Consider the following 26,333-nt stretch of genomic DNA (forward strand, 5'->3'; position numbering starts at 1 on the left):
ACAGAAGCTGCAAACCCTTGAAGCACAACATAAACAGACTCAAACAACACAGATCACATCTGAGCTGAATACCACCCGCGGTCATATTACAGACCTACTGCGACACAAGGCCAAAGCGGCGATGCAGATCTGTAGGCGCACGATTTACGAATCGGGTAATAAGTGTGGGAGGATGCTAGCCCGAGCGCTCCATTCACAGAAATTAGCGTCGTATATACCGCATATTACTGCACGCAAGGGAGAGAAGGTGTCTGTCCCTCAGCAAATCTCAAACGAATTTAAAGACTTTTATCAGGACCTATACAATCTCCCGCCCACTTCCCCGACCCTAACTACGGACCGATCCCTGAACTACATCTCAGACTCCCGAATGCCGAAGCTGAACCCAGAGGTGAGAGAGTTGCTGGAAGAACCAATCACTATGATGGAGCTCCAGTCGGCTCTGAAGTCCGCTAGACCTGGCAAGGCCCCGGGCCCGGACGGTCTCACTGTCCCCTATTACAGAGCCCTGCTCCCGTCACTGGGAAACAAACTGCTGCACCTGTTCAACGCGGTGGGCGCGGGAGGGAAGTTCCACTCCTCCACACTTCAAGCTCAAATTGCGGTGATACACAAGGAAGGGAAGGACCCAGGCCAGTGCGGAAGTTACCGCCCCATATCACTCCTAAATTCTGACATTAAATTATTCACCAAGATAGTCGCCACGCGAATCCAACGACACCTCCCAGATCTAATACACCTTGACCAGGTGGGATTTGTGCCGACTAGGGAGGCTAGGGACAATACGACCAAAGTCCTGAACCTCCTACATGTCACCAACACTTCCAAGACGCCTGCAGTGTTTGTCGGTACGGACGCCGAAAAGGCGTTCGACCGAGTGAACTGGCAATTCATGTTCGCAACGCTCAGGCACATAGGGCTCGGACAGAAGATGATGGGCTGGATAGGAGCAGCTTATGTAGATCCCTCGGCCAGAGTACGGGCGAATAGCACTACATCAGACCCTTTCCCGATTTCGAATGGGACCAGACAGGGGTGCCCGCTGTCGCCTCTACTCTTCGCCCTAACACTTGAGCCCTTCCTGCAACATGTCAGGCGGAATCCTGACATCACGGGAGTAATCATAGGTAACTGTCAACATAAAGTCTCAGCCTACGCTGATGACATGCTTTTCTCCCTGACAAACCCGACAACCTCGCTGCCGAGTCTCCTACGGGAATTTGACACGTACGGTAGGCTTTCCAACCTAAAAATTAATATGACCAAATCTGAAGCGATGGCAGTGGGGATCCCCCAAGAGCTCTTGCAGTCTCTTAAACAACGCTTTGGTCTGAAATGGACAAGCACAGCCCTGACATACCTCGGGACCCGCATACCGCCCAAACTAAATGACATCTTTAAGCTCAACTTCCCCCCACTACTCCAAAAGGTACAGAAACAGCTAGATCAGTGGACCACGGGCCTTCATTCATGGTTTGGGAGGTGCAGCATCCTCAAGATGACAGTTCTACCTAAATTTACGTATCTACTACAGGCCCTCCCTATACATATACCGGCCGCCTATTTTAGACGAGTCCAGTCTGCGCTTGGATCGTTCCTATGGGCGGGCAGACACCCCAGGATTAGCAGGACTATACTCACCATGCCCAAGAACTACGGGGGCCTCGCAGTGCCCAATGTTAGAATGTACTACTACGCGGCCCAGTTGAACCGATTGGTGGACTGGTGCCGTCATGGACAGACCAAGCTCTGGCCGAGGCTGGAACAGGCGCAATGCGACGTACAGCTGAAGTCGGCCCCGTGGTGTCGGGACATGAAGCCAAGCGACGTGAACAGGCACCCACTTATCAGTAACACTATCACGGTGTGTTCCGGGCTGATGGCACGGTTCCGCCTGTCATCGGATGCCTCCCCCTTGCGACCCATTTTGGGCAACCCATCCTTTACCCCGGGCCTGACAGATCCCAGGTTTCGCGAACTGAGAGACTCGGGCCTGTCCCAGGCCTCACACTTTAGCGTCGCAGGCCGTTGGAGAGCGACGGCCGAGCTGACGGACCCTGCGGGTCAGTATAGACTGGACTTTTTGAGAACTGGACAGCTGAGACATTTCCTGCGAACGCTAGAACCACCCACAGAAGTCGGTCGCGTACTTACGCCCCTGGAGGAGATATGTTCGGAGTCAGAGCCCTTACCGCACGCTCTGTCGTTGATGCACACGATTCTGATAACACCATCGGATGACTACCGGATCCCGTGCCTGGGTAAATGGGAAAGGGATCTGGAATGCCACTTTACGCCGGCTCAGACGCAACGTATACTCAGATTCACACACAAGTCGTCGATCTGTGCGAAAACACAGGAAACAAACTTTAAGTTGCTGACGAGGTGGTATAGGACCCCAGACCTACTACACCGTCTGTTTCCGTCGGTACCGGACACCTGTTGGAGGTGTCAGGCTGATAGAGGCACCTTGCTGCACATATTTTGGTCATGCCCACGTCTACAGACATACTGGAGCGAAATTCGGCGAATAACGCAAATGTTCTCGGATCGGACGGTCCCGAATACACCGGCGTACTTCCTCCTGCACGTGAACGATACCCCGACTCAGACATACAAAAAATCGATAGTTCGCCACCTATTAAATGCGGCGAAGGCGTGCATACCGCTCTGCTGGCGATCCCCACACCCACCGTCGGTTGCTATGTGGCTACAGAAGGTTGACGACATTAACATAATGGAAGACTTGATACTGACAAAACAAGACAAGACTGAACTGTACACTCAGACGTGGAGGCTATGGAACTCTTTCAAGTACTCCGAAGAGGGCCAATCCCTCAGGGGGAGCCCCTAGAGGGTGACGGCCGGGGACTAGAAACGTAGGGAATGAAAAGCAAACAGCTGGAATGGGCTCCTGGAGTGGGCCACTGAAGCCCGAGGGCAACCCGACATTGAGAAGGCCATGCTCGCGACTTCCCCCCCCCCCAAACCCCCCCCCCCCTTTTTTGTTTTTTCTTCTCTTTCTCTCCCCCCCCCCCTTTCTAGTACAGCTTTCTTGCTGTACACCCTGGACTCTACGCTCTCTAGATGCTTTTTGTGCGACTCTCGCACTCTACTTTCTCGCTCTCTATAACTTACTCATACTTAGAAAACGGAAAATGGGGAGAGCTGTGTTTGCTGGACCCCACGGGTTTCTTATGCCCCATCGGCTCTGGACTCTAGCTAGGAGTTGAGCGGAGACGGAACGGATGGGGATATGGGGATGGGAGACCGGAGGGACATGACCGGGTAAGACGACCCAGATGGTTACGCCAGGTACTAGCCCGGCAATGGTGTCCCTTCCTGTGCCCCAGATATCTGCCCTTTACTATGTTATTCAACATCTTTAAATGTAATGTTACAATGATTGTAATGACACTGTTGGGGTCCATGTGGACCAGTTTTCTTGCTGTGCATAAATAAAAAATTTAATAAAAAAAAGAAAATAAAAACTCCCTAGAACAAGTTCACCGGTTGCTGCAGTGCGATTTATCCATGTTTTACACGTCGTTTTAGGTGCGCTCCAAATTGACTTCTATTAGACTGTGCATTTTCATGAAAGCGCATCAAAGTCTTGCATGTTGCATCTTTGATGCTCTTACAGGAAATGCAGTGTCTAGAATAAGTCAACAGATACAACCAGACTGCGGAAGAACCGCAGCACATTGGTTAAAACTTTAATAAGCGCGGATGCACACTGTTGCAGTCAAGGGTCAAGTCCTGGGGAAAAAAGTGTGGGAACTCCCACCCAAGATCCACCACCAAAAAAAATAAAAAATGATACGCTCATATGCATAATTACTAAACCGCATGTTTTTTTTTTTTCCCCGCAAACAAGTTCTTTCTAAATCCTGCGATAAATTGCGGCAGACCTCCTGGGAACAATGACAAAAGCTCCCAGGAGACATTGCGGCATCGAGGAAGTGACGGAATACCCGCACACTACCCGATTAATCCATATACAGGAAGCGGCCAGTAACAAAGGATTACTAAGGTTTGCCTGCCCCTGACAGTGACTCGAGCTGGGCATCGCCGCTTAGTGAAGGATTGGCTCGGGCGGCTCGGCTGCTCTAGTCCTGCAAAGGGAACTGAGTTCCTGCTGTGAAAATAGTGCAGGAACTCCGTTCCCACGCGTTCCCGCAGGACTTGAGCCCTGGTTGAAGTACATTAGTGGGCGTGATTGCACTGCATTCTGCCAGCCTATTTATTTTAACTGGATTGTCATTGCCCCTCAATTTCGGTTTTATCATACCTGCACCTTTTTTCCCCAACACATGGCATAACAAATGCACTTGTGGGTTATGGTGCATTGTGAAGGTGCTATTCAAAATTAGTTTTTTTGCATGACCACAGGGCACAAGTTTGATTTCGTGAAGACTTCCTTTATTCCAGTGTTTGCATTTAAAGGGCAACTACTCTTCTGTGGGGGAAAAAAATAAATACAAAATCTAGCATATGCAATTGCTAAACAAGTGATATAATTTAATGTTATTTAAAAAGACCTTTCCTTTTCGATCTGCTGCTCTGTAATTATCTGTAAAATGCTATACGGCTACCTGCAGAACACTCCCACCCAGAAATGCCATTCCTGCTTGTGTGATTGGCTCACTGATTTTCGCAGAAGTCTGCACTAAGACACAATTCAGATTTTGGGCATCCCCTGCAACGAAAATGTCATTTTTGGTGAGATACTTCCAATAGGAAATCATGTCTAAAGGGATGCAGACCCAGATATTTTCCTCATTAGAGCCCTGCAGGTGCAGCACCTGATTGAGAATTATAAAAGATCACTCCCATTCACATTCACTTTGCTCATGGACACAGAGAAACAGCTATTTCTTCAGAACAACAAAAAGGTTGGAACCTACAAACTTTGTTAAAATCCCTACAATGTACATAGATCACCCAGAGGGGGAATGTTTTTTTTGCTCCAAAAAGTGGAGTTACTCTTTAAAGCGGAGGTTCACACACATTCTTAACCTAATGTTATCCACACCAGTGCATTGCACCGATGTTCAAATGAGCAAAAAAAAAATGTTTTAGTGCTGTAATTACCGTATTGTAGCTGTATATTGCGGCACTTCCTGTCTTCTACTCCTGCGGGAGTAGTCGTGTCTATTGCCTTTCCCCGGCCCCACACTGTCTCCTGGCAGCGCTTCCCAGGAGTCAGTGTGGAATGCCGCCGCAAAATCTCACGAGATTGTGGTTTGGTTGACATCACAACGGGGCCGTAGCTTTCAACGATGCCGCCCGCTGTAATGGCAACCTGGATGTTTACGGCGCTGCTCGCAGTAAAGACCGATCATACGCGGGATCGAGCGGTGAATGCTGCTCCCGGACGTCATTTGAAATGCATTACATGCGTGCGCCACTGGGGGGGCGCACGGCGGGAAACCACTGTGCCGCCGCATCGCTGGGGACTCGATGCGTGTACCTGGCGGCCGCAATGTCCGCCGGGTACACGCGATCATCGGGAACACAGCCGGTAACAGCAGGGACGTAAACACAGAGCTCCACGTGCTGTCAGAGGAGAGGAGACCGATCTGTGTCTCTTGTACATAGAGACACAGCATCGGTCACCTCCCCCAGTCACCCCCCTCCCCCCACACAGTTAGAACACACCTAGGATACACATTTAACCCCTTCCTCACCCCCTAGTGTTAACCCCTTCACTGCCAGTCACATTTATACAATGATTACTGCATTTTTATAGCACTGATCGCTGTATAAATGTGAATGGTCCCAAATTTGTGTCGAAAGTGTCCGATACGTCCGTCGCAATATTGCAGTCCCAATAAAAATCGCAGATCGCCGCCATTACTAGTAAAAAAAAAAAAAGAATGAAAAAAAATCATAATTCTGTTCCCCATTTTGTAGGCGCTATAACTTTTGCGCAAACCAGTCGCTTATTGCGATTTTTTTTTATTTTTTTTACAAAAATACGTCGAAAAATACGTATCGGCCTTAAATGAGAAAAAAAAATGTTTTAAAAAAAAAAAAAAAAAAAAAAAAAAAAATGGGAGATTTATTATAGCAACAAGTAAAAAAAAAAAATATATATTTTTTAAATTACCGCTCTTTTTTTGTTTATAGCGCAAAAAATAAAAACCGCAGAGGTGATCAAATACCACCAAAATAAAGCTCTATTTGTGGGGAAAAAAGGACGTCAATTTTGTTTAGGAGCCACGTCGCACGACTGCGCAATTGTCAGTTAAAGCGACGCAGTGCCGGAAGCTGAAATTTCGCCTGGGAACAAAGGGGGTTTATGTGCCCAGTAAGCAAGTGGTTAAAGGCACCAGAACAGTGACACGCTCGCCCCCTCCCTTGATTTGTTGATTGATCAACTTGGGTACAATCAGCCTGCCAATACATGGTTCAAATCTTGGCCGGTCCCTGCTGAACTGGCCAAGATTTGACCAGTCTATGGCAGGCTTAAGCCTGGAACCCTGATCTTTCATTATATATATTATATACATACACACATATATAAAATCAATAAACATAGAACAGGATGTAAACAAAACATCACAACACTTTGGTGTAAGCAGACTAAACCTGGCTGTGGGTGTGTCTATAAAACAAAAAATAAAAAAAAAGTGCAAGTTTAACCTGTTTACATTTTACAGGTAACGATTTACAGGATGGCTCAGTGTCAAATCTACGTGTCTGACACACCCAGGTCCGCCCTTGTCTCTAGAAAGATGCCAGGACAATACAGCACCCCCACCCCTCTACAGACATAGAGAACTGAAACAAACACTTGCCTAGTACCACACCTTTATCCTCAAAGTCTCCCATTACAGCCAGCACTGAGCCTCTGGGGATTAGAGGAAGTGGAGTCGTCATCCACCTGATGTACAAACAGCTGTTTATTGCTGTACACATTCCCAACCATTCTAACAATGACTGTGCCATAAATGTACACATAGGCAGAAAAAACACACTAATAATCTAAGGAAAGGTGCACCCAATTATGCTCATCTCCAACCAGACATCAGACTTTTCAAGTTTCCTTATCGTTAGTAAACAAGTAGGTCATTTTTACTTGTGTAATCAATAGCTATAGAGATGGAATAAATGGCTGGCTAGGGTGCTTCCCACCACCAGTCTGTACGCACACAAAAAGAAACAAACCTGGGCTGGAATCTCCATTTAAAAATTATTTGTTCATCTTAACAACAAAATAAAAAATTACTCCATGTAGTCCATGAAAACCATTCCATCATTTTAAAAAGGGATTGTAAAGGCAGAAGGTTTTTTATTCTAATGCATTAAAATAAAAATACAAAAATCTGTGTGCAGGAACCCCTCTGACACTTACCTGAGGCCCCCCCTGTCCAGCGATGTCCACAAGTGTCTTAGAGCTCTTTCACAGTTTTTTTAGGCGGACCTGAACGGACGCTCCGTGCACCGCTATGGAGCCGCAGGTGTCAGCGGTGACATGCCCGCTGACATCCGACCCGCCAAAGTGTGACGGAGGAAAAACCTACTTTTCCATCCGTCTGGCGGATCGGGTGGACACAGACAGACGGTCCGTGTTCATCCGATCCCCCCATAGGGGAGAGCGGAGAAAAGACAGGGTGGTCCCTGCACAGTGTGCGGGGACCGCCCTGTTATCCACCGGCTCAGCGGGGATCAACGGAGCGATCCCTGCTGAGCAAGCGGAGGTTCACGATCCGCCCCGTGTGAAAGGGGCCTTAGTCGTCCAAGATTCTCCCTCCTGATTGGCTGAGACAGCAGCAGCTGCTGTCAAAAGTAGCTAGCCAACCAGGAGATAGAGGGGAAGGGGCTGGGTCGGATCCCTGTGTCTGAATGGACACAGGGAGCTATGAGCAGGGTACAGAGTGCAGGGCCTAGGGGTGCGCTACGTACAGAGTGCAGGGCCTGCTTCAAAATCTCACGCACCTTTTGGAGCGTTAAGCATTGAGCTTCATGCACCTGAATGCTCAAATGTGAACAGGGACAATGTCTAAATAGAGGCTAAACTTCAAACTTTTATTTTTGTTTTGTACAGAATAGGAAATTACTAAAAGATTTTTTTTTTTTCTGCTGCCTTACAAGGGAGATTTTTCCTTCACTTTCCGATCTCTCTGAAGTAAGGGTAATAGTCAGTTGTTCCAGTGGCAAAGCTTGTACCAATGACAATTCCCCTTTATCTCTCTTCCAGTGACAACTCGAAATTTGACATTTTCTCTTCACTTTTTAGTCCAGGTGACAGCGATCACAGGGACATATAGAGAGGGCCATTTTCCTCAGTAGGGGCACAGACAACAATAACAAATATGGCAAATATTCTGACCCTTCCCTTTAAAATGTATCTAAAAAAAATAAAAAAATAAAAATAAATATAGGTCTATGGAAACTTTATGATCCCTTTCATTCTTCAGCACCGCAAATCAGTCAAACTCTGACAATGCATGTAAAGAAGTAAAGTACAACGCACGGCACGTACATTATGGTGTGTTGCATGGTAGGTGCATTTACTGTATCTATGATCAAAATGTAAACTCATATATTAAGTTCCACATGGTAATTGGCTTACTTCTAATCTACTCCTATTAATCACTTCAGCACTGGAAGGTTTTACCTCCTTCATGACCAGGCCATTTTAGAAAATAATATCTTTTTTTTTTTTTTTTAACATAAATAGAGCTTTTTTTTTTTGGTGGCATTTGATCACCACTGTGTTATTCTATTTATTATGTAAATGAAAAAAATATCACACAAACATATATTTTTTACTGCTATAAAAAAATAATCAATCCCCCCCAAAAAATAACAAAATATTGTATTATTTTTATACTGGCAATGGTGGTGATCAGCGACTTATAGTGGGTTTGTGATAGTGCGGCGGGCAACCTGACACTAGGTGGGAACTGACAATGACATCAGCAGTGACACTAAGCCCTGGTTCCCACTGGGCTGCGGGAGTGAAGCGATTTCACTCCCGCCGGCAGTCCCGATTTCGGCCGCGATTTAAGAGACATCTGTGCAGGTTTCTGCACAGATGTCTATGTAAATCGCGGCCCGAAATCGCAAAAAGTAGTACAAGAACTACTTTTTGAAATCGGTGCAGCGCCGCAGATGCGGCGTCGCACCGATTAGGACGGCGCCATTGCCGACAATTGGAGGCATTTGAGATGCGATTTCACATGTGAAATCGCATCTCAAATCGAATGAAATCGCACCCAGTGTGAACCTGGGCTAATACAGGGTTTAATGCTAATAATATATACTGTCACTATACTAACGACACTGGCTGGGAGGTGGTCAACTTCTAGGGGCAATCAAAGGGTTAATCGTGTGTCTAACAAGTATAGAGTGTGTGTGTGTATAATATATATATATATATATATATATATATATATATATATATATATATATATATATATATATATATATATATATATACACACACACACACACACACACACACACATACATACATACATACACACACACACACACACACACACACACATTATTCAGAGCAGCAAGGACCTACTGTAGCAGGAGGCGGTCCAGAACGAATGATTGTAAAAATTAAAAAAAAAAACTGTGAACATCCCCACACCTTTACTCCCTTGAGGTGGAGACAGTACATTAAAAAGAGGAGCTCCAGTCATTTTTGGAAAAATTAAGAGACTCAGCTGAATCCAGCGCTGTGCTCACCTAAGCCTCTTTCTCCACCCATTCTCGCTCCCCGGCATTAACTACATACAGAGTGCAGGGCTTAGGGGTGCACTACAAATAGAGTGCAGGGCTTAGGGGTGCACTCTGCACATAGGGAACGGTTTTCCATGTCCCCTGTTCACACCACAATGTGGTCCAAATCATTTGGTGGAGGAGGGGTTATGGTGCGGGGTTGTTTTTCAGGGGTTGGGCTTGGCCCCTTAGTTCCAGTGAAGTAAACTTTTAAGGGGTCAGCATACCAAGAACAGTTTGGACAATTTCATGCTCCCAACCAAAGTTGTGGGAAAAGTTTGGGGATGGCCCCTTCCTGTTCCAACAGGACTGTGCTCCAGTGCGCAAACTAAGGTCCATAAAGACATGGATGAGTTTGGGGTGGAGGAACTTGACTGGCCTGACCTCAACCCGATAGAACACCTCTGGGACGAATTAGAGCGGAGAATGCGAGCCAGGCCTTCTCATCCATATCAGTGCCTGACCTCACAAATGTGCTTATGGAAGAATGGTGAAACATTCCCATAGACACACTCCTAATCCTTGTGCACAGCCTTCCCAGAAGAGCTGAAGCTGTTATAGCTGCAAAGGGTGGGCCTGCTCAATATTGAATCGTACGGACCAAGACTGGGATGCCATTAAAGTTCATGTGCGTGAAAAGGCAGTGCATCCAATACCTTTGGTAATATATGTAGCACTATCCCCGAAGGAGCTGCTGGTTTAGATTTTGGGTTTTGCTTTTTTTTTTTCTGCTGCATAAAACTTGTGAAGGAAGTAGAGAGAAGGGGAAGGTTCAGGTACGCGGTACAGAATGCACAAAAGGTATCAAAAGTTCCAGTATTCGCCACTCACTCCTGAGTGGGTATTGCTCACCCGGATAGACCCCTCTCACATGGCCTAGCAGCCGGAATGATGTATGGACAGTATGGAGACAGTCTCTGCCACAGACCGTCTGAGAACAAAATGGATAGCCAGGAATCCTCCGCTACAGGATTTTAGTCCCGAACTTTCTGTCTTACAGCAAAAGAGCCTTTAAGCCGATCCGGCGGACTGTAAGAATTTGTAGTGGATCCCTCATTACCGAAATCACCAGGCCTATACCGAGACATCAGCCTGCGTTGCTTAGTCTCCTCCAGGGCAGGTCCTCCCCCGGTCTCCTTCGTTAAGCAGCTTCCTCCACTTGGATGGACAGCTTGGGATCCCATTCAGAATCATAGGCCCCAGCCAGCATAGCTGGGCCTACAAGATAGGAATACAGCCTCGGACCAACGTGGTCCCGGGGATGGAATCACACACATGCCTCATGCCAGGAGGGCCACGATGCAAAAGACCCCGAAAAACGGCATCTGCCCCTTAACCACTTCCCGCCCGGCCTATGGCCGATTTACGTCCGGGAAGTGGTTATGAAATCCTGACAGGACGTTCTAGAACGTCCTGCAGGATTTCATGCCGCGCGCGCCCGTGGGGGCGCGCATCGCGGCGATCGGTGATGCGGGGTGTCAGTCTGACACCCTGCATCTCCGATCTCGGTAAAGAGCCTCCGGCGGAGACTCTTTACCACGTGATCAGCCGTGTCCAACCACGGCTGATCACGATGTAAACAGGAAGAGCCGCCGATGGCTCTTCCTCACTCGCGTCTGACAGACGCGAGTAGAGGATAGCCGATCTGCGGCTCTCCTGACAGGGGGGGTTAGCGCTGATTGTTTATCAGCGCAGCCCCCCCTCGGATCGCCACACTGGACCACCAGGGATGCCCACCCTGGAGCACCAGGGTGGGCAAAAAAAAAAGCCAAAAAAAAAAAAAAAAAAGTCTTAAAAAAAAAAAAAAAAAAAAACCAAAAAAAAAAAAGATGCCAGTCAGTGCCCACAAATGGGCACTGACTGGCAACAATCAGTGCTGCCACCCCAGTGTCCATCAGCGCCACCCCAGTGTCCATCAGCGCCACCCCAGTGTCCATCAGTGCCACCCCACAGTGCCCATCCATGCCCAGTGCCCACCTAGCAGTGCCCATCTGTGCCACCCATAAGTGCCCATCTGTGCCGCCCATGAGTGCCCATCTGTGCCGCCCATGAGTGCCCAGTGCCGCCCATGAGTGCCCAGTGCCGCCTATGTGTGCCCATCAGTGCCGCCTACGTGTGCCCATCAGTGCCGCCTACGTGTGCCCATCAGTGCCGCCTACGTGTGCCCATCAGTGCCGCCTACGTGTGCCCATCAGTGCCGCCTATGTGTGCCCATCAGTGTCGCATATCAGCGCCGCCAATCAGTGCCACCTCATCTGTGCCCGTCAGTACTACCTCATCGATGTCCATCAGTGCCATCTCATCGGTGCCCATTAGTGCCGCCATATCAGTGCCCGTAATTGAAAGAGAAAACTTATTTACAAAAAAATTAACAGAAAAAAATAAAAACGTAATTTTTTTTCCAAATTTTCAGCCTTTTTTTAGTTGTTGCGCAAAAAAAAAAAAATCGCAGAGGTGATCAAATACCACCAAAAGAAAGCTCTATTTGTGGGGAAAAAAGGACGCCAATTTTGTTTGGGTACAGTGTAGCATGACCGCGCAATTGCCATTCAAAGTGCGACAGTGCTGAAAGCTGAAAATTGGCTTGGGCGGGAAGCTGCGTAAGTACCTGGTATGGAAGTGGTTAAGTATCCCTTCCCAGCATGCACAGAGGGGCACCACTCCCACTAGGTCACTTAACACACCATGGTTAGCCCGTGTTCCAACATGGGTCTGAAGTGGTAACGCCACCTACAGGCAACAAGGGAAAACTTCTACCAAGCATAACCATAACAGAGGCGAATTTTAATGGAATTAGTAAGTCTGAGCCCAACTGTTGGCTCAGACTCCCCCTAAATTTACAATAGCGCCCCCTATCGTTGGGAGCAGGGCGCTACATATAGAAAGTGTGTGTGTGTGTGTGTATGTGTATGTGTATGTGTATGTGTATGTGTATGTGTATGTGTGTATATATATATATATATATATATATATATATATATATATATATATATATATATATATATATATTTTCATTTCATTTACCATTTAAATATTTTCAATGACAAAGAAAGTGATCTATAGTACGTGGGCTAGTAAAGGAAGGCAGCTGAGATAAGAGAGTATGGAAATAAGCAGAGGATATTATTGCCATAAATAAGGTCACACCTTTTCTGTAGAGGAGACTAGAACGTGTACTCAGCAAGGTGAAGAGTACACACAGCACACATCAGGTGATCTCAGTCCAGAGAAACCTGGCTCCTTAGAACTTCCTCTATAAACACAATGATTTCTGCCCATGAAAACTTTTGGCTACCAGTGTCATGTTCACAGGCTGGCTGTTCATAGGTTACTATGCACCATTGCTAATGAAATGACACACACGTGAACTCTTATAAAAAGACGCTCACTTGCTTTGAAGGTTTTTTTGTATTACAGCTAAACCGTGCCAGGTGTTCAAAGTATAACTGACATTTGTACAAGTAATATAAACTTGAGTCTAATGCCTGGTACACACAGCCAGAAAATTGGGCAAAAAAAACAAAAAAACGTCCAATTCATTTTGTATGGCTCAAAGCACACCACATCCGAACAACAAAAGGTGCAGGCACCTTTTTTTTTTTTTTTTTTTTAACCACACTGGAATTGGTATGAACACCCATGCGATCCAATTCCAGTGTGGCAAAAAAAATATATAAAAATGCGATGTGATTTGAGCCATACATACTGTAATGAATTGGCTCGAATCACATCGCTCAGAATCTGTGCGAATCCCATGCAATGTGGACCTAGGCATAAACAAAGTTCTATCCTGAAAACAATGGCTTTTATTTAGCAATTGCGACCTGCTTTTGGGGTGTCAACTTTTGACACCTGCAGCAGATCGATGAACACAGTGCTATTGCTATGCAGTGCGAATCGGCAATATTGGAGTGATAATCACAGGGGTCACACATACATGACATCGCTTCCAATTACACACTGCTACATAGCTATGCACACGGGAAGTTGTATTGGATTGTACCAGAATTTCCGTAAGCTTAATAGCGCTCACATTTGAGAGTACCAAGCAAAAAAACAAAAAACACACACTATTTTCTCATGTGTACCATTAGGCTCGGTTCACAAATATGCGGGTGGCTGCGGGTGCAAGAATTGCTACGATTCCAGCAGCGAAAACATGCTGATGTGAGAAAACACGTGGGGCTGGAACTATTTTGAATGGCACTCCCACACATGTAAAAATGCATGGTGTTTGCGGGTGCATGAACCGCACTATGCCGTTTTCCTGCGAGCCGTGCTTTTAAAAAGGTGCATGCACCTTTTTCTGTGGGACACGCAAGCAAATTAATGGACTGCCGTGCCTGAGCAAAACGCGCCCGCACACAAATGCGTAGGTGTGAACCAAAGCTAAAGATGGCCATACCCTACACCAGTGAACCTTGCACCCCGGATGTTTTGGAACTACATTTCCCATGATGCTCAACTACACTGCAGAGTGCATGAGCATCATGAGAAATGTAGTTCCAAAACATCTGGGGTGCCAAGGTTCGCCATTACTGCCCTATACAATCCAATTCCATAATCTCCTTTAGGTCCTCCACAACGTATGTAGTACAAGAGCCTGCCTAATTAGATAAAAATTGCTGAGGTCCTCACAGTACATAGTTTTAGCAGATCTATAGATGACTGTATAGATTGTATAGTCAGGTTGTAACATGTATGGTGACCTAAAACAAAGTTCTTCAGATGTAATTGACAAATGACTCTGCTTTTCTGAAGTGGAAGGACTAGTAATATACACGGTTGTCTGGCCTACTAAGCCAGACAATCTGTGCAGTGAGTTGTGAGGAAGTGGACACCAGACAAGGTCTATGGCCACCATAGACACACATGTGCACGACTGAGGCTGTGGGAATCCCACAAACAGCAGTATGATTTTTCTGAAAGTACAGTAATAAAAGTAATAAAATCACGTTACCAACTTCGATGGAGGAAGTTTTGGATAGAGCAGGGAAGGGTTAAAACCCCTCTCAGGATATTTCCTGCTGTCTGTGTCCTGCCCATCTAGTGTTAGCGTTAGAACAGCCTTATCATTTGAATGGGCTGCCTAATACACCAGAATGTTTTTTTTTCTGGAGGTGAACTGCACTGCAAAGTCCATTAGTAAGGTGTGCTGGGGTGCCATTTAGAATATGTCACGTGTTACTGCCATGCAATAGAGCAAATGGGCCCTTACCTTCACTTCCTGTTTTGGAAAAGCTACAGGAAGTGAGGGGATTCCCATCTTTGTCACCAGCACGCAAGATTTCTCCTCATCTCTTGCTCTCAGAACTCCTCTAAAAATCTGGATTGCCGCTCACTGTCAAATAGAGAGCTGAATCTCCTGAGCAAGGACACAGATCACAAGGTCCCACTCAGACTTCAAAACTCTCAGAAAACAAAATGGTGGCCATTCAAATACGAGTGCTTAGGCACCTGTAGCTCAACGCCTGACACTCCAAGAGCTGCATGAACTACATTGTGGCAGTTTTGGGTGTTTATGGCCCCATTGGGAACACTTAAAAACTCAAATTGAGCATTTTTGAAGGCATCTATAGGTGTATTTTACCCTGTGAGAACTAATCCCATTAGGTAAACAAAGGCCAGGAACTTGAATACACATGTAAAATGCTTGAAATACACTCAAATAATATACAACGCCTGAAAATCTCTCTGCTCGAGTATAAACGTAACCTAAAATCTCAGACATGATATGGTACACCGATCAGCCATAACATTATGACCACCCACCATAACCTGTCAAGGCATAGACTCCACCAGACCTCTGAAGGTATGCCGTGTTTGTGGTATCTGGCACCAGGCCACCAGGCCATCAGTAGCAGATCTTAAATTGGATGTACAGGTTTGATTTTTATTGAAATAAATAAACAAATAAATAAATAATATAATATACATATCATACTTACCTCCACTGTGCAGCTAGTTTTGCACAGAGTGGCCCGGATCCTCCTGTTCTGGGGGTCCATCGGCGGCTCTTTTGGCTCCTCCCCGCTTCAGATAACCCCCACTGGGAAGCTCTCTCCCAAGGGGTTTACCTTGTGGGCGTGCTCCCGAGTCCTGCATTTGGTGTCCATAGTCGCCAATTGCAGGACTCGGCCCCGCCTCCCAGTGCCCGCGTCATTGGATTTGATTGACAGCAGCGCGAGCCAATGGCTGCGCTGCTATCAATCTATCCAATGAAGAGCCAAGAAGCCTGGGCAACGATCGAGCGCGTTCGCGACATGGGACTTTCCAGGGCTCAGGTAAGTAAAACGGGGGGTGGGGGGCTGGTTATCGGATGTTTTTTCACCTTAACTACTACCCCTTTAAGTCAAGTAAATTGCGAGGTTGGACCTATATGGGTTGAACTGTTTTCCAGCACAACCCACAGATAATGTGGAGAATTGTCGATGCCACGTGAACACCACAAAATCGTTGTGTCCCTCCAACCATTTCTTGAATTTATCAGACCAGGCCACCTACTTCCATTGCTGTGCGGTCCAGTTCTGATGCTCATGTGCCCATTTGTTGGCACTTTTGGTTGTGGACACAGGTCAGCTTGGGCACCCTGACCGGTCCGCAGCTATGCAACAAACTGCGATGCAGTGAGCGCTGTGACACCTTTCTATTGGAAGCAACATTAACTTTTTCAGCAATCTGAATTACAGTAGCTCTTCTATTGGATCAGACTACACAGGCCAGCCTTCGCTCCTCTTGTGTATCAATGATTCTAGGTTACCCATGACTTTTCGCCAGTTTTCTTTCCTTGGACCGCTTTTGGTAGGATCTGACCACTGCTTCCCGCAAGAGCTGCAGTTTTGGAGCTGCTCTGACCCAGTCACCTAACAATTACACTTCGGCCCTTTCAACACATCAACTTCGGGGACAACATGTTCACTTGCTGCCTAACATGTCCAAGTTTCAGATGAAATTAGAACAAGATAATCAATGTAATTTACTTCACCTGTCAGTGGTCATAATGCAACACATGTATACAAATACACACATTTTCACTTTAGTGAAGGTATGAAAGTGCAACATCTCAAAGAGTAAGCTTGCAGGAGCGCATCAAATACTTGAGTGCAAATAACATCATCTCCCCAGAAGCTAGAAATAGTAAATGCCAGGCAATTCTAGATTGACTTTTAAATGGATAGAATGCAGAATATGTATTCATCTTAACCCCTTCACGCCAAAAGTAAAAACAAATCATAATTCCTAAACACAATTTTGCAACTTGGTTATTTACTGTGTGTGTGTGTGTGTGTGTGTGTGTGTGTGTGTGTGTGTGTGTGTGTGTGTGTGTGTATATATATATATATACACACACACACACACACAGACACACACACACACACACACACACACACACACACACATACATACACACACATACATACATACATACATACATACACACACAGTAAATATTGGGCAGGATATATATAACACTAATGGCCCGTACACACAATCTGAAAACCGGACAAAAAAATACCGCTTTCGACGCGATCGTACGATAATCGGATCGTTAGTACAGAGCCGATCATGACAATTCATCCGATATTATTTGATCGGACAAGCACGAATATTTTCACTTGACATCAGTTCCTATTTTTTCGGTCGTACGAGAATCTTCGTGACTTTAGTAACCTATTCAATTTCTACGTGCGACTGTTAAACGAAAAAGGTCGGACGATCTGTCATCCAATTTTAGATTCGTGTGTAAGGGCCAGATTTTTTTCCTGCAGAGAGAAGGAAAACTAACACCAAAAAAGCCAAACGCCGAAAAACGCTCAAAAACACTGGCACCGGCGTTTAGCATTTTTTTATCCATTGAAAAAAAAAAAAAGCTAATAAACGCTATTGCAAAATCGCAAAAAAACGTTGAAAGGCTCCCTGCAAAGCTACTGGTGTTTTTTTATAGCTTTTTTTTTTTAACTTCTGTGTGCATGGAGCCTAATGCAAGGCTTTCTCCCCGGTGTGGAGAAAGCCTCTTTAGGGGGGGAGGGGGCGAGCAGGAGGGTCAGGACGCTCTCTACTTTGCAGATAGAGAAAGGAGCTGTGTGTTAGTGAGTGTCCCGGCATTCCTACTCACCCCCTCAAGAGGCTTTCTCCACACCTGGGAGAATGCAACTACACACAGTAATGCAAGGCTCTCTCCCTGGGGGCGAGCAGGAGTGTCAGGACGCCCACTAACACACAGCTCCTTTCTCTATCTGCAAAGTAGAGAGCGTCCTGAAGGTACTAAGGTAAAGGAAGCTATTTAGGGAAAACATTTTTTACCTTTACAACCCCAGTGCCAGTGGGGGCACAAAATGTCCTGAGCGCAGCATCAATGAGAATAAATGTGGCCTCAAGGTTGGTGGTCAGTAGGAGGAATAGTAGTACCCCTAATAGTAAGAGGAATAGTATCCCATCATTGGTAAGGTATAAGTAGAAGAATTAGTGCCCTCTTGTTGGGGTCAGTGGGAGGAATAGTGCTCCAAGGGCCGGATAGAGGCTAGCAAAGGGCCACATCTGGCCCTCGGGGCACAGTTTGGAGACCCCTGGCTTAGAGTGTTACTAAACCCAGGACCCTGCAGTCACTATATCTGGTCTCCTACAGTACACAGAACATGGAAGTGCAATTATTTTAGTAAATATAAACTGCTAAATACCTTTTCTCATCAGCAGCATATAGCAGTCTTGTGACTTCTATCAGTGTCTGGTTAAAGCTTGTAGGAGGAGTTTTCTGACTTACGTATGAGACTGGAAGACCCCTGACCCTCTGTCTGGACAGTGCTGATCACATGCAACTTCCCAAGAAAAAAATAAAATAAAATCCTCTCTAGCTATACACCACAAAACGGAGCATGTGCAGCCTGACTCCATAGACACTGTGTATAAGGAAATTATTAGGGGACAGGGGGAGGATCAGAGAAGCCCCTTAGGTTCCACAGTGAGTATAACCAGCATGCTTTACTGCAGATACAGACTGATTTTACTGTTGTGGGTTTAGTAACACTTTAAGCCCCGTACGCACTATGAGAATATCGGGCGAGCGAACAGTCATGTTTTATTCGATGTTTCACAGAAAGTCAGAACCGAGGATAGAAATAATGTAAGAAAATTTCCATCATCGTTCAAAGTGAAAATTCTCGCATGACAAGAGCCGTTTGTGTTTATTATTTGTCGTTTCTGATCGTGAGCAATCTTTCGCACCTGATATTTCTCATACGAAAAACGTACACGTTAAACAAAAGTCGTTTCTTCCCGTACGAGAAACATTTTGGAGTTTGTCCCTTCGGAAATTTTTGGGCGGAATCAGGCGGTAAAAAGTTATGTACACATTATCGGAAAACCGTACGACCGTTCCTCGGACGAAAACGCTTGCCCGATTTTCTTATACTGTGTATAGGGCATAAATGTTGATTATTTCTATTGGGAGAGATCGATCGGAAAATACACTTTTAACTCACCGAAGCGTTTACGGCCACCATAAAAATTCATATTTTTTTGTGGATATAGCGGCACCTACAATACACAACTGTCATCTATGGTCACTGACCAGGTGCATTGAGCGCAGGCCAATCGGAGCAGAGCCTGCGGTCACATGATGATGTCACACAATGTACACAGCTCTATAGTACACGTTGCAGGCTCATCACTTGCTGTGGGTGACCAATCACACAATAATACAATCCACAGCCACATACAATATAGAAGATGGATCAGACAAATATCCTAAAGTAGAAACCTGTGATGTAATGCAGCCAGTGACAGTATGGGGGGTGTACAGTGATGTCATAGGTCAGTGGGCTCTGTGTGATGATGAAACACATAGAAGTTAAGGCTCCCCTCTCCTAGTCACATGACAGCACAGGTGTCTCCTATCACCTGTACACCCAGCCCGCCGTAATAAACCCCCCTGTACACTACCTGGCGAAGTGGGCTTCGTATCGCCCTCCGTGTGTGCCCCACTGCTATCCATTTCCTCGGTTTGCGATCGCTGTGTCTCCGCCATGTCTAGGGTGACGTCATCCAGGAGGGACCACACCTCCTATCTCCGGGACTCCCCGGCTGGACAGGTGAGTTGTACGGGAGGGAAATTCCAGTGGTACACTGCCACCTGCTGGATCATTATGGGTACTGCAGGCGCCAAGGTGGGACAGCAAGGGAGAAAAGTAGCAGCAGGTTCCTCAGCTGTTCTGACCCATAGTCTACTACTCTGTACTGGTGGGTATAGTAGGCCTCTGTACTGGTGGGCATGGGCCTCTGTACTGGTGGGCATGGGCCTCTGTACTGGTGGGCATGGGCCTCTGTACTGGTGGCTATGGGCCTCTGTACTGGTGGGAATCGTCCCTAATGAGACCAGGGACCTAGAAATTCGACAAAACCCTCCAGGCCTCATTCTAAATTTACATAGCGGGATCTCACGTTCCCAGTCTCGATTTTCATACATTTCCCGCACGTCACACATAGATCAGCTGTATCCAAATCACCCAAAAGAAGTTCCCGCTCCTTTTTTTGGCAACAAGCTTCATGTGATTTTTTTTAAACGCACGTTTTTGTAACTACTGCAGTGCAATTTTATCGCAGCAAAATTGCACCGCATTTGGAGCGCCATAATGAATGAATGATACCCCAATGCACACCATACGTTTTACAGCGATTGCCGTGTGGTTTGGAATCGCTGCGACTGCTGTCATTCCAATCGCAATTCCAAATCGCCAAATGTGAATGGGGCTTCCAACAAGGTATACATGTAGAGGCTAAATGCTTGTTTAGTCTATGGGCAGAGGATTAAGGGTCATTACTTACCTCGCTTCTCACTCCAGCAGGCTTCCTCCACAGCTTCTCTCTAATAATCTGCCACTGAATCTGGTTGCTCTCCAGCTTTCTCAGCATTCCATATAGGGTTAATGTCCCTCCATTGTATGTGATGATGTCATAGCCCCACCCACAGGCAGGAGCTTTGTACAGAGCTAGAATGGTGGAATCAGTTCCTTTCTTTTAACTTTTCTTCTCTCTTTCTTTCTTTCTTTCTTTCTTTCTTTCTACCTCTCTCTCATTTTCTCTTTCTGGTTCTTTCTCCCTCTTCATATTTTACAATCTCTCCCTCTATCGTTCTCTCTCTCTTTCTGTCTCTCTCTCTTTCTGTCTCTCCCTCTCTCTTTCTGTCTCTCTCTCTCTTTCTGTCTCTCTGTTGTCTGTCTCTCTGGGACTGTTGTTTTGTAGGTGGTCCCAGTATGATAGCACCCTCTTCTGCACTGCGACAAGTAAGGGAAATCTGCCCAGCTCAGACCCCCCCTCCTCTCTACACCTCCTCTCCCATTTGCTCTCTCATTCATTTATTCTCTCTCTCTCTCTCTCATTCTCTCTCTCTCTCTCTTTCTCTTTCTCTCTCTCTCTCTCTCTCTCTCATTCTCCCTCTCCACCCCTCTCTCATTCACTCCCTCTTTCTCTCTCTCTCACTCACTCACTCACTCACACACACACTCCCTCCCTCTCTGTCTCTCACCCCTCTCTCTCGCTCTCATTCACTCTGTCATTTATTTATTCTCTCTCTCTTTAATTCTCTCTCTCTTGTTCTCCCTCCCATCTCTCTCACTCGCTCTCTCATTCTCTTTCTTTCATTCTCTCTGTCTCACCCCCCTCTCTGTCTCTCTCTTTCCCACCTATCTCTCTCTATCTTTTTCTTTTCTTGATTCTCTTTCCCTCCATCCTTTCAATTCTATTGCTCGCTCTTTTCATTATCTTTTTCATTTTCTGTTTCTCCTTTCCTTTCTCTCATCCTCATTTTATCTCACTCTATTTAATTGTCTCTTATTGTCCGTTCTACCCTGTTGCTCTGTCCATCCTCACTTTTGTTGTTACACATGGGGTATAGGTTTCTACTAAGTGGTTCATTAGCTGTTTTAAGGTCCATGAACAGTAGAAATGACTATATTACAGCGTTTCCCTGAAAATAAGACCTAGCATGATTATAGGGGAAGGTTGCACTATAAGCCCTAGTAGTCCATTTAAAAAAAATGTAATCCGCTTTGTAAAACGCCCACACTGGCATAAGGTGCAGTGTACCCCCCCTGCTACAACAAAATACCCCACCCACAGCCGCCGCTGACCCGCCGGAGGTCTTCTCTCTTCCCGGCTGACGTCTTTGGCCCCTCCCTCTGCAGTGCTTGGAGCGGGCTGACGTCAGCCGGATCTCAGAGCAGGGAAGAGTTCAGGCAGGTCACATGAGCACCCAGGGGTGCTGTAAAAAAGGTTTTTCTCATAAAACAGCCACAAAGGGAGACAGACACACTGCACCCTACACTAGCACCATCCTCTCACAAAACAGACTACATAATCCTAAAAGTACTTTAACCAAGATTTTTTGGGGGATTAAAACGATGTCAAAATACTGATGCTAATAAGACATTTCATGAAAATAAGCCCTAGGGTCTTTTTTGTAGCCAAAACTAATATAAGAGTCGGTCTTATTTTCGGGGAAACACGGTACTGTATTATGAAATATGAGCCATGCATGTATTTTCAGTCAGCAGAGGGCAATGTTGCAACATATGAAGACGGTAATTTAGAAACATTTATTTGCACATTTCTCTGGTGTTATGGCAGACAGCAGTCAAAAAGCCACTTCCTGGTAGGAGGGAGACTGCAGCTCATCAGCAGGTTGTAGCCTGGTGTTTGAGAAACAATCTTCTATGCACAATGATAAACTATACCATGAACATAAAACATGTTCATAAACAGGTAACAACCTAATATATAGATGCGTACTGGGGAAGAGAAAAGGGAATAAGAACCTAACTGCCCCAACTACTGTCCTTAAAGGGTCACTAAAGGAAAAACATTTTTTTGCTGAAATGACTGTTTACAGGGTATAGAGACATACAAGTTATCTGATTCCTTTTAAAAATGATTAAAAATTGAATTTAATCTATCATATAATGTGCCTCTAGTTTCACTTTCGGTTTTAAAGGTACATACATGAAGTTCCGGGTAAGAGGTGAGTCGGAAAGACTCACAGAACAAACACAAACAAATCCAGGGCAGTGTTTTGTTTTTAAAATGAATCTGATTGGTTCTGAGGAGTTTAAGACACACAGTAATGACAGCTTAGACCACCGTGAAAATCTCCCAGTATGATGGTTAAAAGGAAACAGGCAACCAGGAAGTGTGGAGATCACAGCAGAATTACAGCAACTTCAAAGCAAAAACTAGCAATGAGGACATGAAACCAGTACTGCAGTAAGGTAAAGGAAGCTATTTAGCTAAAAAAAAAAATTCCTTTAGTGACCCCTTAAAGTGGATGTAAACCCAAACATTTTTTTTCTCACAATGTAGAGTATAAGATTTCCTATGATCTGTGCCCAGTCTTGCCACGCAGAGTTAATCCAGCTCTGAGCAATCCTCTTTTATTGTTCAGTGAAAATTAACAGACTTCCAGATAAAACCCTGACAAACCCCTGACAAAGTCCAATCCTCTCTTCTTGCTTTGAGTGACAGGTTATTAACATATCTAGCTTGGACATGTTTATCATATGTTATGTTATGTTATGTTATGTTTATCATAACACGAGGTGATCCACAGGTCATTGTATATTACCAGGATGTGTTATGTGGGGGAGGTGTGGATTTCTCCCTTTTTATACTGTGGATCACCTCATATTATGATAAACATGTGTGCCCTCCTCTTGCTTCCTATTGTGCTTTGACACTGCAGAGCAAGCAACAGGAAATTTGATAAAGCTAAATGGGTTGTAAAAGTTTGTGTTTTTTCACCTTAATGCATCCTATACATTAAGGTGAAAAAACATCTGGCAATGACGGCCCCCCCAGCCCCCCGTTTACTTACCTGAGCCCGTTTACCTGCTGTGCGTGTCTCCCAGCATCCTCTTCTCCACGGAGTCTGGCCGTTGATTGGATAGATTGGTAGCAGCACAGCCATTGGCTCGCGCTGCTGTCAATCACATCCAATTACGCAGAACGAGTCATACATGCTGTGTCTATGGACTCAGTGTGTATGACAGGGAGTGCGCCCTCAAGCTAACCCCCTAGGAATTGAGCTTCCCAAAGGGGGGTTAGCTATTGCAGGGAGGAGCTGAGACAGCTGCCGAGGGACCCCAGAACAGGAGGACCGGGGCCAGTCTGTACGAAACAAACTGCACAGTGGAGGTATAACATGTTTGTTAGTTAAAAAAAAAACGAACCCATACAACCACTTTAACTCTTCCTAAATTTACCTAAAGCATAATTCCTTCCAAAAATAACAACATAATATGTAGCCCACTAAAAGACAAAATAAAACCAGTTTGTTGCAATATTAAACATCTAAAGATTTTATCTGCAGCTCCTTTTTTCTGCCACTAGATGTCCTCAGTCAGACGGACTGTCTCATCCTGCACCTGCCCCCGGCTGTTACTGGACAGCATGGCTCCAGTCACACCCGAACACAGGTGGAATCGCTGCGATTTCAAATCGCTGCAAAACCCGGGAAGCGTTTGCAATGCCATTACTTTTTATTGGCACCCCAATTGCGCCACAAATTGTGTGGTAAATCATGCTGCAATCGCATGAGCGACGCATGTGGCGATTGCAGCGTGCGTTATCGCGCTGTGATTAGGGTGCCATTAACCACTTGCCTACCGGGCACTTAAACCCCCTTTCTGCCCAAGCCATTTTTCAGCTTTCAGCACTGTCGCACTTTGAATGACAATTGCGCGGTCATATAATACTGTACCCAAACACATGTTTTATCATATTCTTTCCAAAAATAGAGCTTTCTTTTGGTGATATTTAATCACTGCTGGTTTTTTATTCCCACCCCCAAAAAATACAAATGTTTAGAAAAAAATATGTGTTTTACTTAAATTCTGTCAGTAAATTTTGTAACTAAGTAATTTTTCGCCTTAACTGATGTGCGCTGATGAGGCGGCACTGGTAGGCTGAGCTGATGGGCACTGATGAGGCGGCACTGATTAGGTGGCACTGATGTGGAAGCACTAATATGCTGTACTTATGGGCACTGATAGGTGGCACTGTTAGGCGGCACTGGTGGGCAATAATAGGCAGTACTGATGGGTATTGATGGGTGGCACTGATGGGCAACACTGCTGGGCATTGATGGGCAGCACTGATAGGTGTCACTGATACTGACTGACTGGCATTGCTAATGGGCACTGATTGGTGGCACTTGTAGGCAGTGGTTGGCACTGATTGGTGCCACTGGTGGGCACTGATTGCTGGCACTGGTAAGCAATGGTGGGCACTGATTGGTGACACTTAAATTTTTATAGTGTAATCAGGGCACTGATGATCAGTGCCCTGATTACATTCCTACATTTTACCCTGTGAGGAGATGCCGCTGATCAGCTCTCCTCACCACACACTCTGGTGTACGTTTAATAAACCGTGATAAGCGGAGATCATGATGATCACGGCTGATCACTGCTTATCACAGAGCATTGCCGGTTTAATAAACTGTGATAAGGAGCAGAGAACACATTCTTCACTTCACATCACAGCACATGGATGTTTTGTCACAAAGGGCCAGTTTAATAAACCGTGATCTGAAGATTTCACAGCTCTTCCACTGAAATATCTCCCTTCCAGATTCACCAGCTCAGAGGTGGAGAATCTGGGAGAGAAGCTGGTGTGATAAGAGGAAGAAGGCTTATTTCTTCCTAATTTCAACACCAGTGGGTTAAAAATGAATATTAACAACAATATACGTGTGTGTGTATGTGTGTGTGTGTGTATATAATATATATATATATATATATATACACACACACATACAGTATCTATATAACACGTGTGTGTGTGTGTGTGTATGTATATATATATATATATATATATATATATATATATATATATATATATATATATATATATATATACACACACACACACACACACACACACACACACACACACACACACACACACACACACACACACACACACACACACACACACATATACCGTATTTATCGGCGTATACGCGCACTTTTTTTCCCTTAAAATCAGGGCAAAATTGTGGGTGCGCGATATACGCCGATACTTGCTTCCCGCACTGTGTTTGAACTTTGCCACCAATCCCTGCTTCCCGCGCTGTGTTTGAACGCTGCCGCAGACATATACCGAGCGCAGTATACTCGGGTACAGTCGGCCAGGCTCGGCTCCCTTCTAGGTTATGCGAGAGGAGCCGAGCGTGCCCGAGTGTACTGCGCTCCGTATATGGCGGCGGCGGCGGCGTTCAAACACAGTGCGGGAAGCAGGGATCGGCTCAGAGACAGCGCAGGAGCAGCGGGGAGGACACCACGAAGGTCGTAAACAGACGCCAGACCGGACAAGGCCGCTGATGGACGCCAGGCAAGACACCAAAACTGTAAGTAATAAAAAATAAATAAAATTCAGGAATTTCACGTCCAGAGTAGGGGTGCGCGCTATACGCGGGTGCGCACAATAGGCTGATAAATACATATATATGTTATCACATGTCTGAAAACATTAATTACATGTTCTTTTAAACGTTAGTTTCACTGTTTGAATTCGGCTGCACCATAATCTCACAATATCTC

General features: G+C 45.6%; 1 protein-coding gene across 1 annotated transcript in view; it reads right to left on the minus strand.

Annotated features, from left to right (window-relative positions):
• Window positions 1-19,805, minus strand: part of MAP7 (microtubule associated protein 7) — a 244,015-nt gene extending 224,210 nt beyond the window's left edge. The window contains exon 1 of the mRNA XM_040350497.1: window positions 19,684-19,805. Coding sequence (XP_040206431.1) covers window positions 19,684-19,768 — 85 coding nt within the window. The 5' untranslated portion in view covers window positions 19,769-19,805. The remainder of the gene's footprint in view (window positions 1-19,683) is intronic.
• Between the last annotated feature and the right edge of the window lie 6,528 nt (window positions 19,806-26,333).

This window comes from Rana temporaria, chromosome 4 (genome assembly GCF_905171775.1).
Source record: "Rana temporaria chromosome 4, aRanTem1.1, whole genome shotgun sequence".
In the NCBI taxonomy this organism is placed as follows: domain Eukaryota; kingdom Metazoa; phylum Chordata; class Amphibia; order Anura; family Ranidae; genus Rana; species Rana temporaria.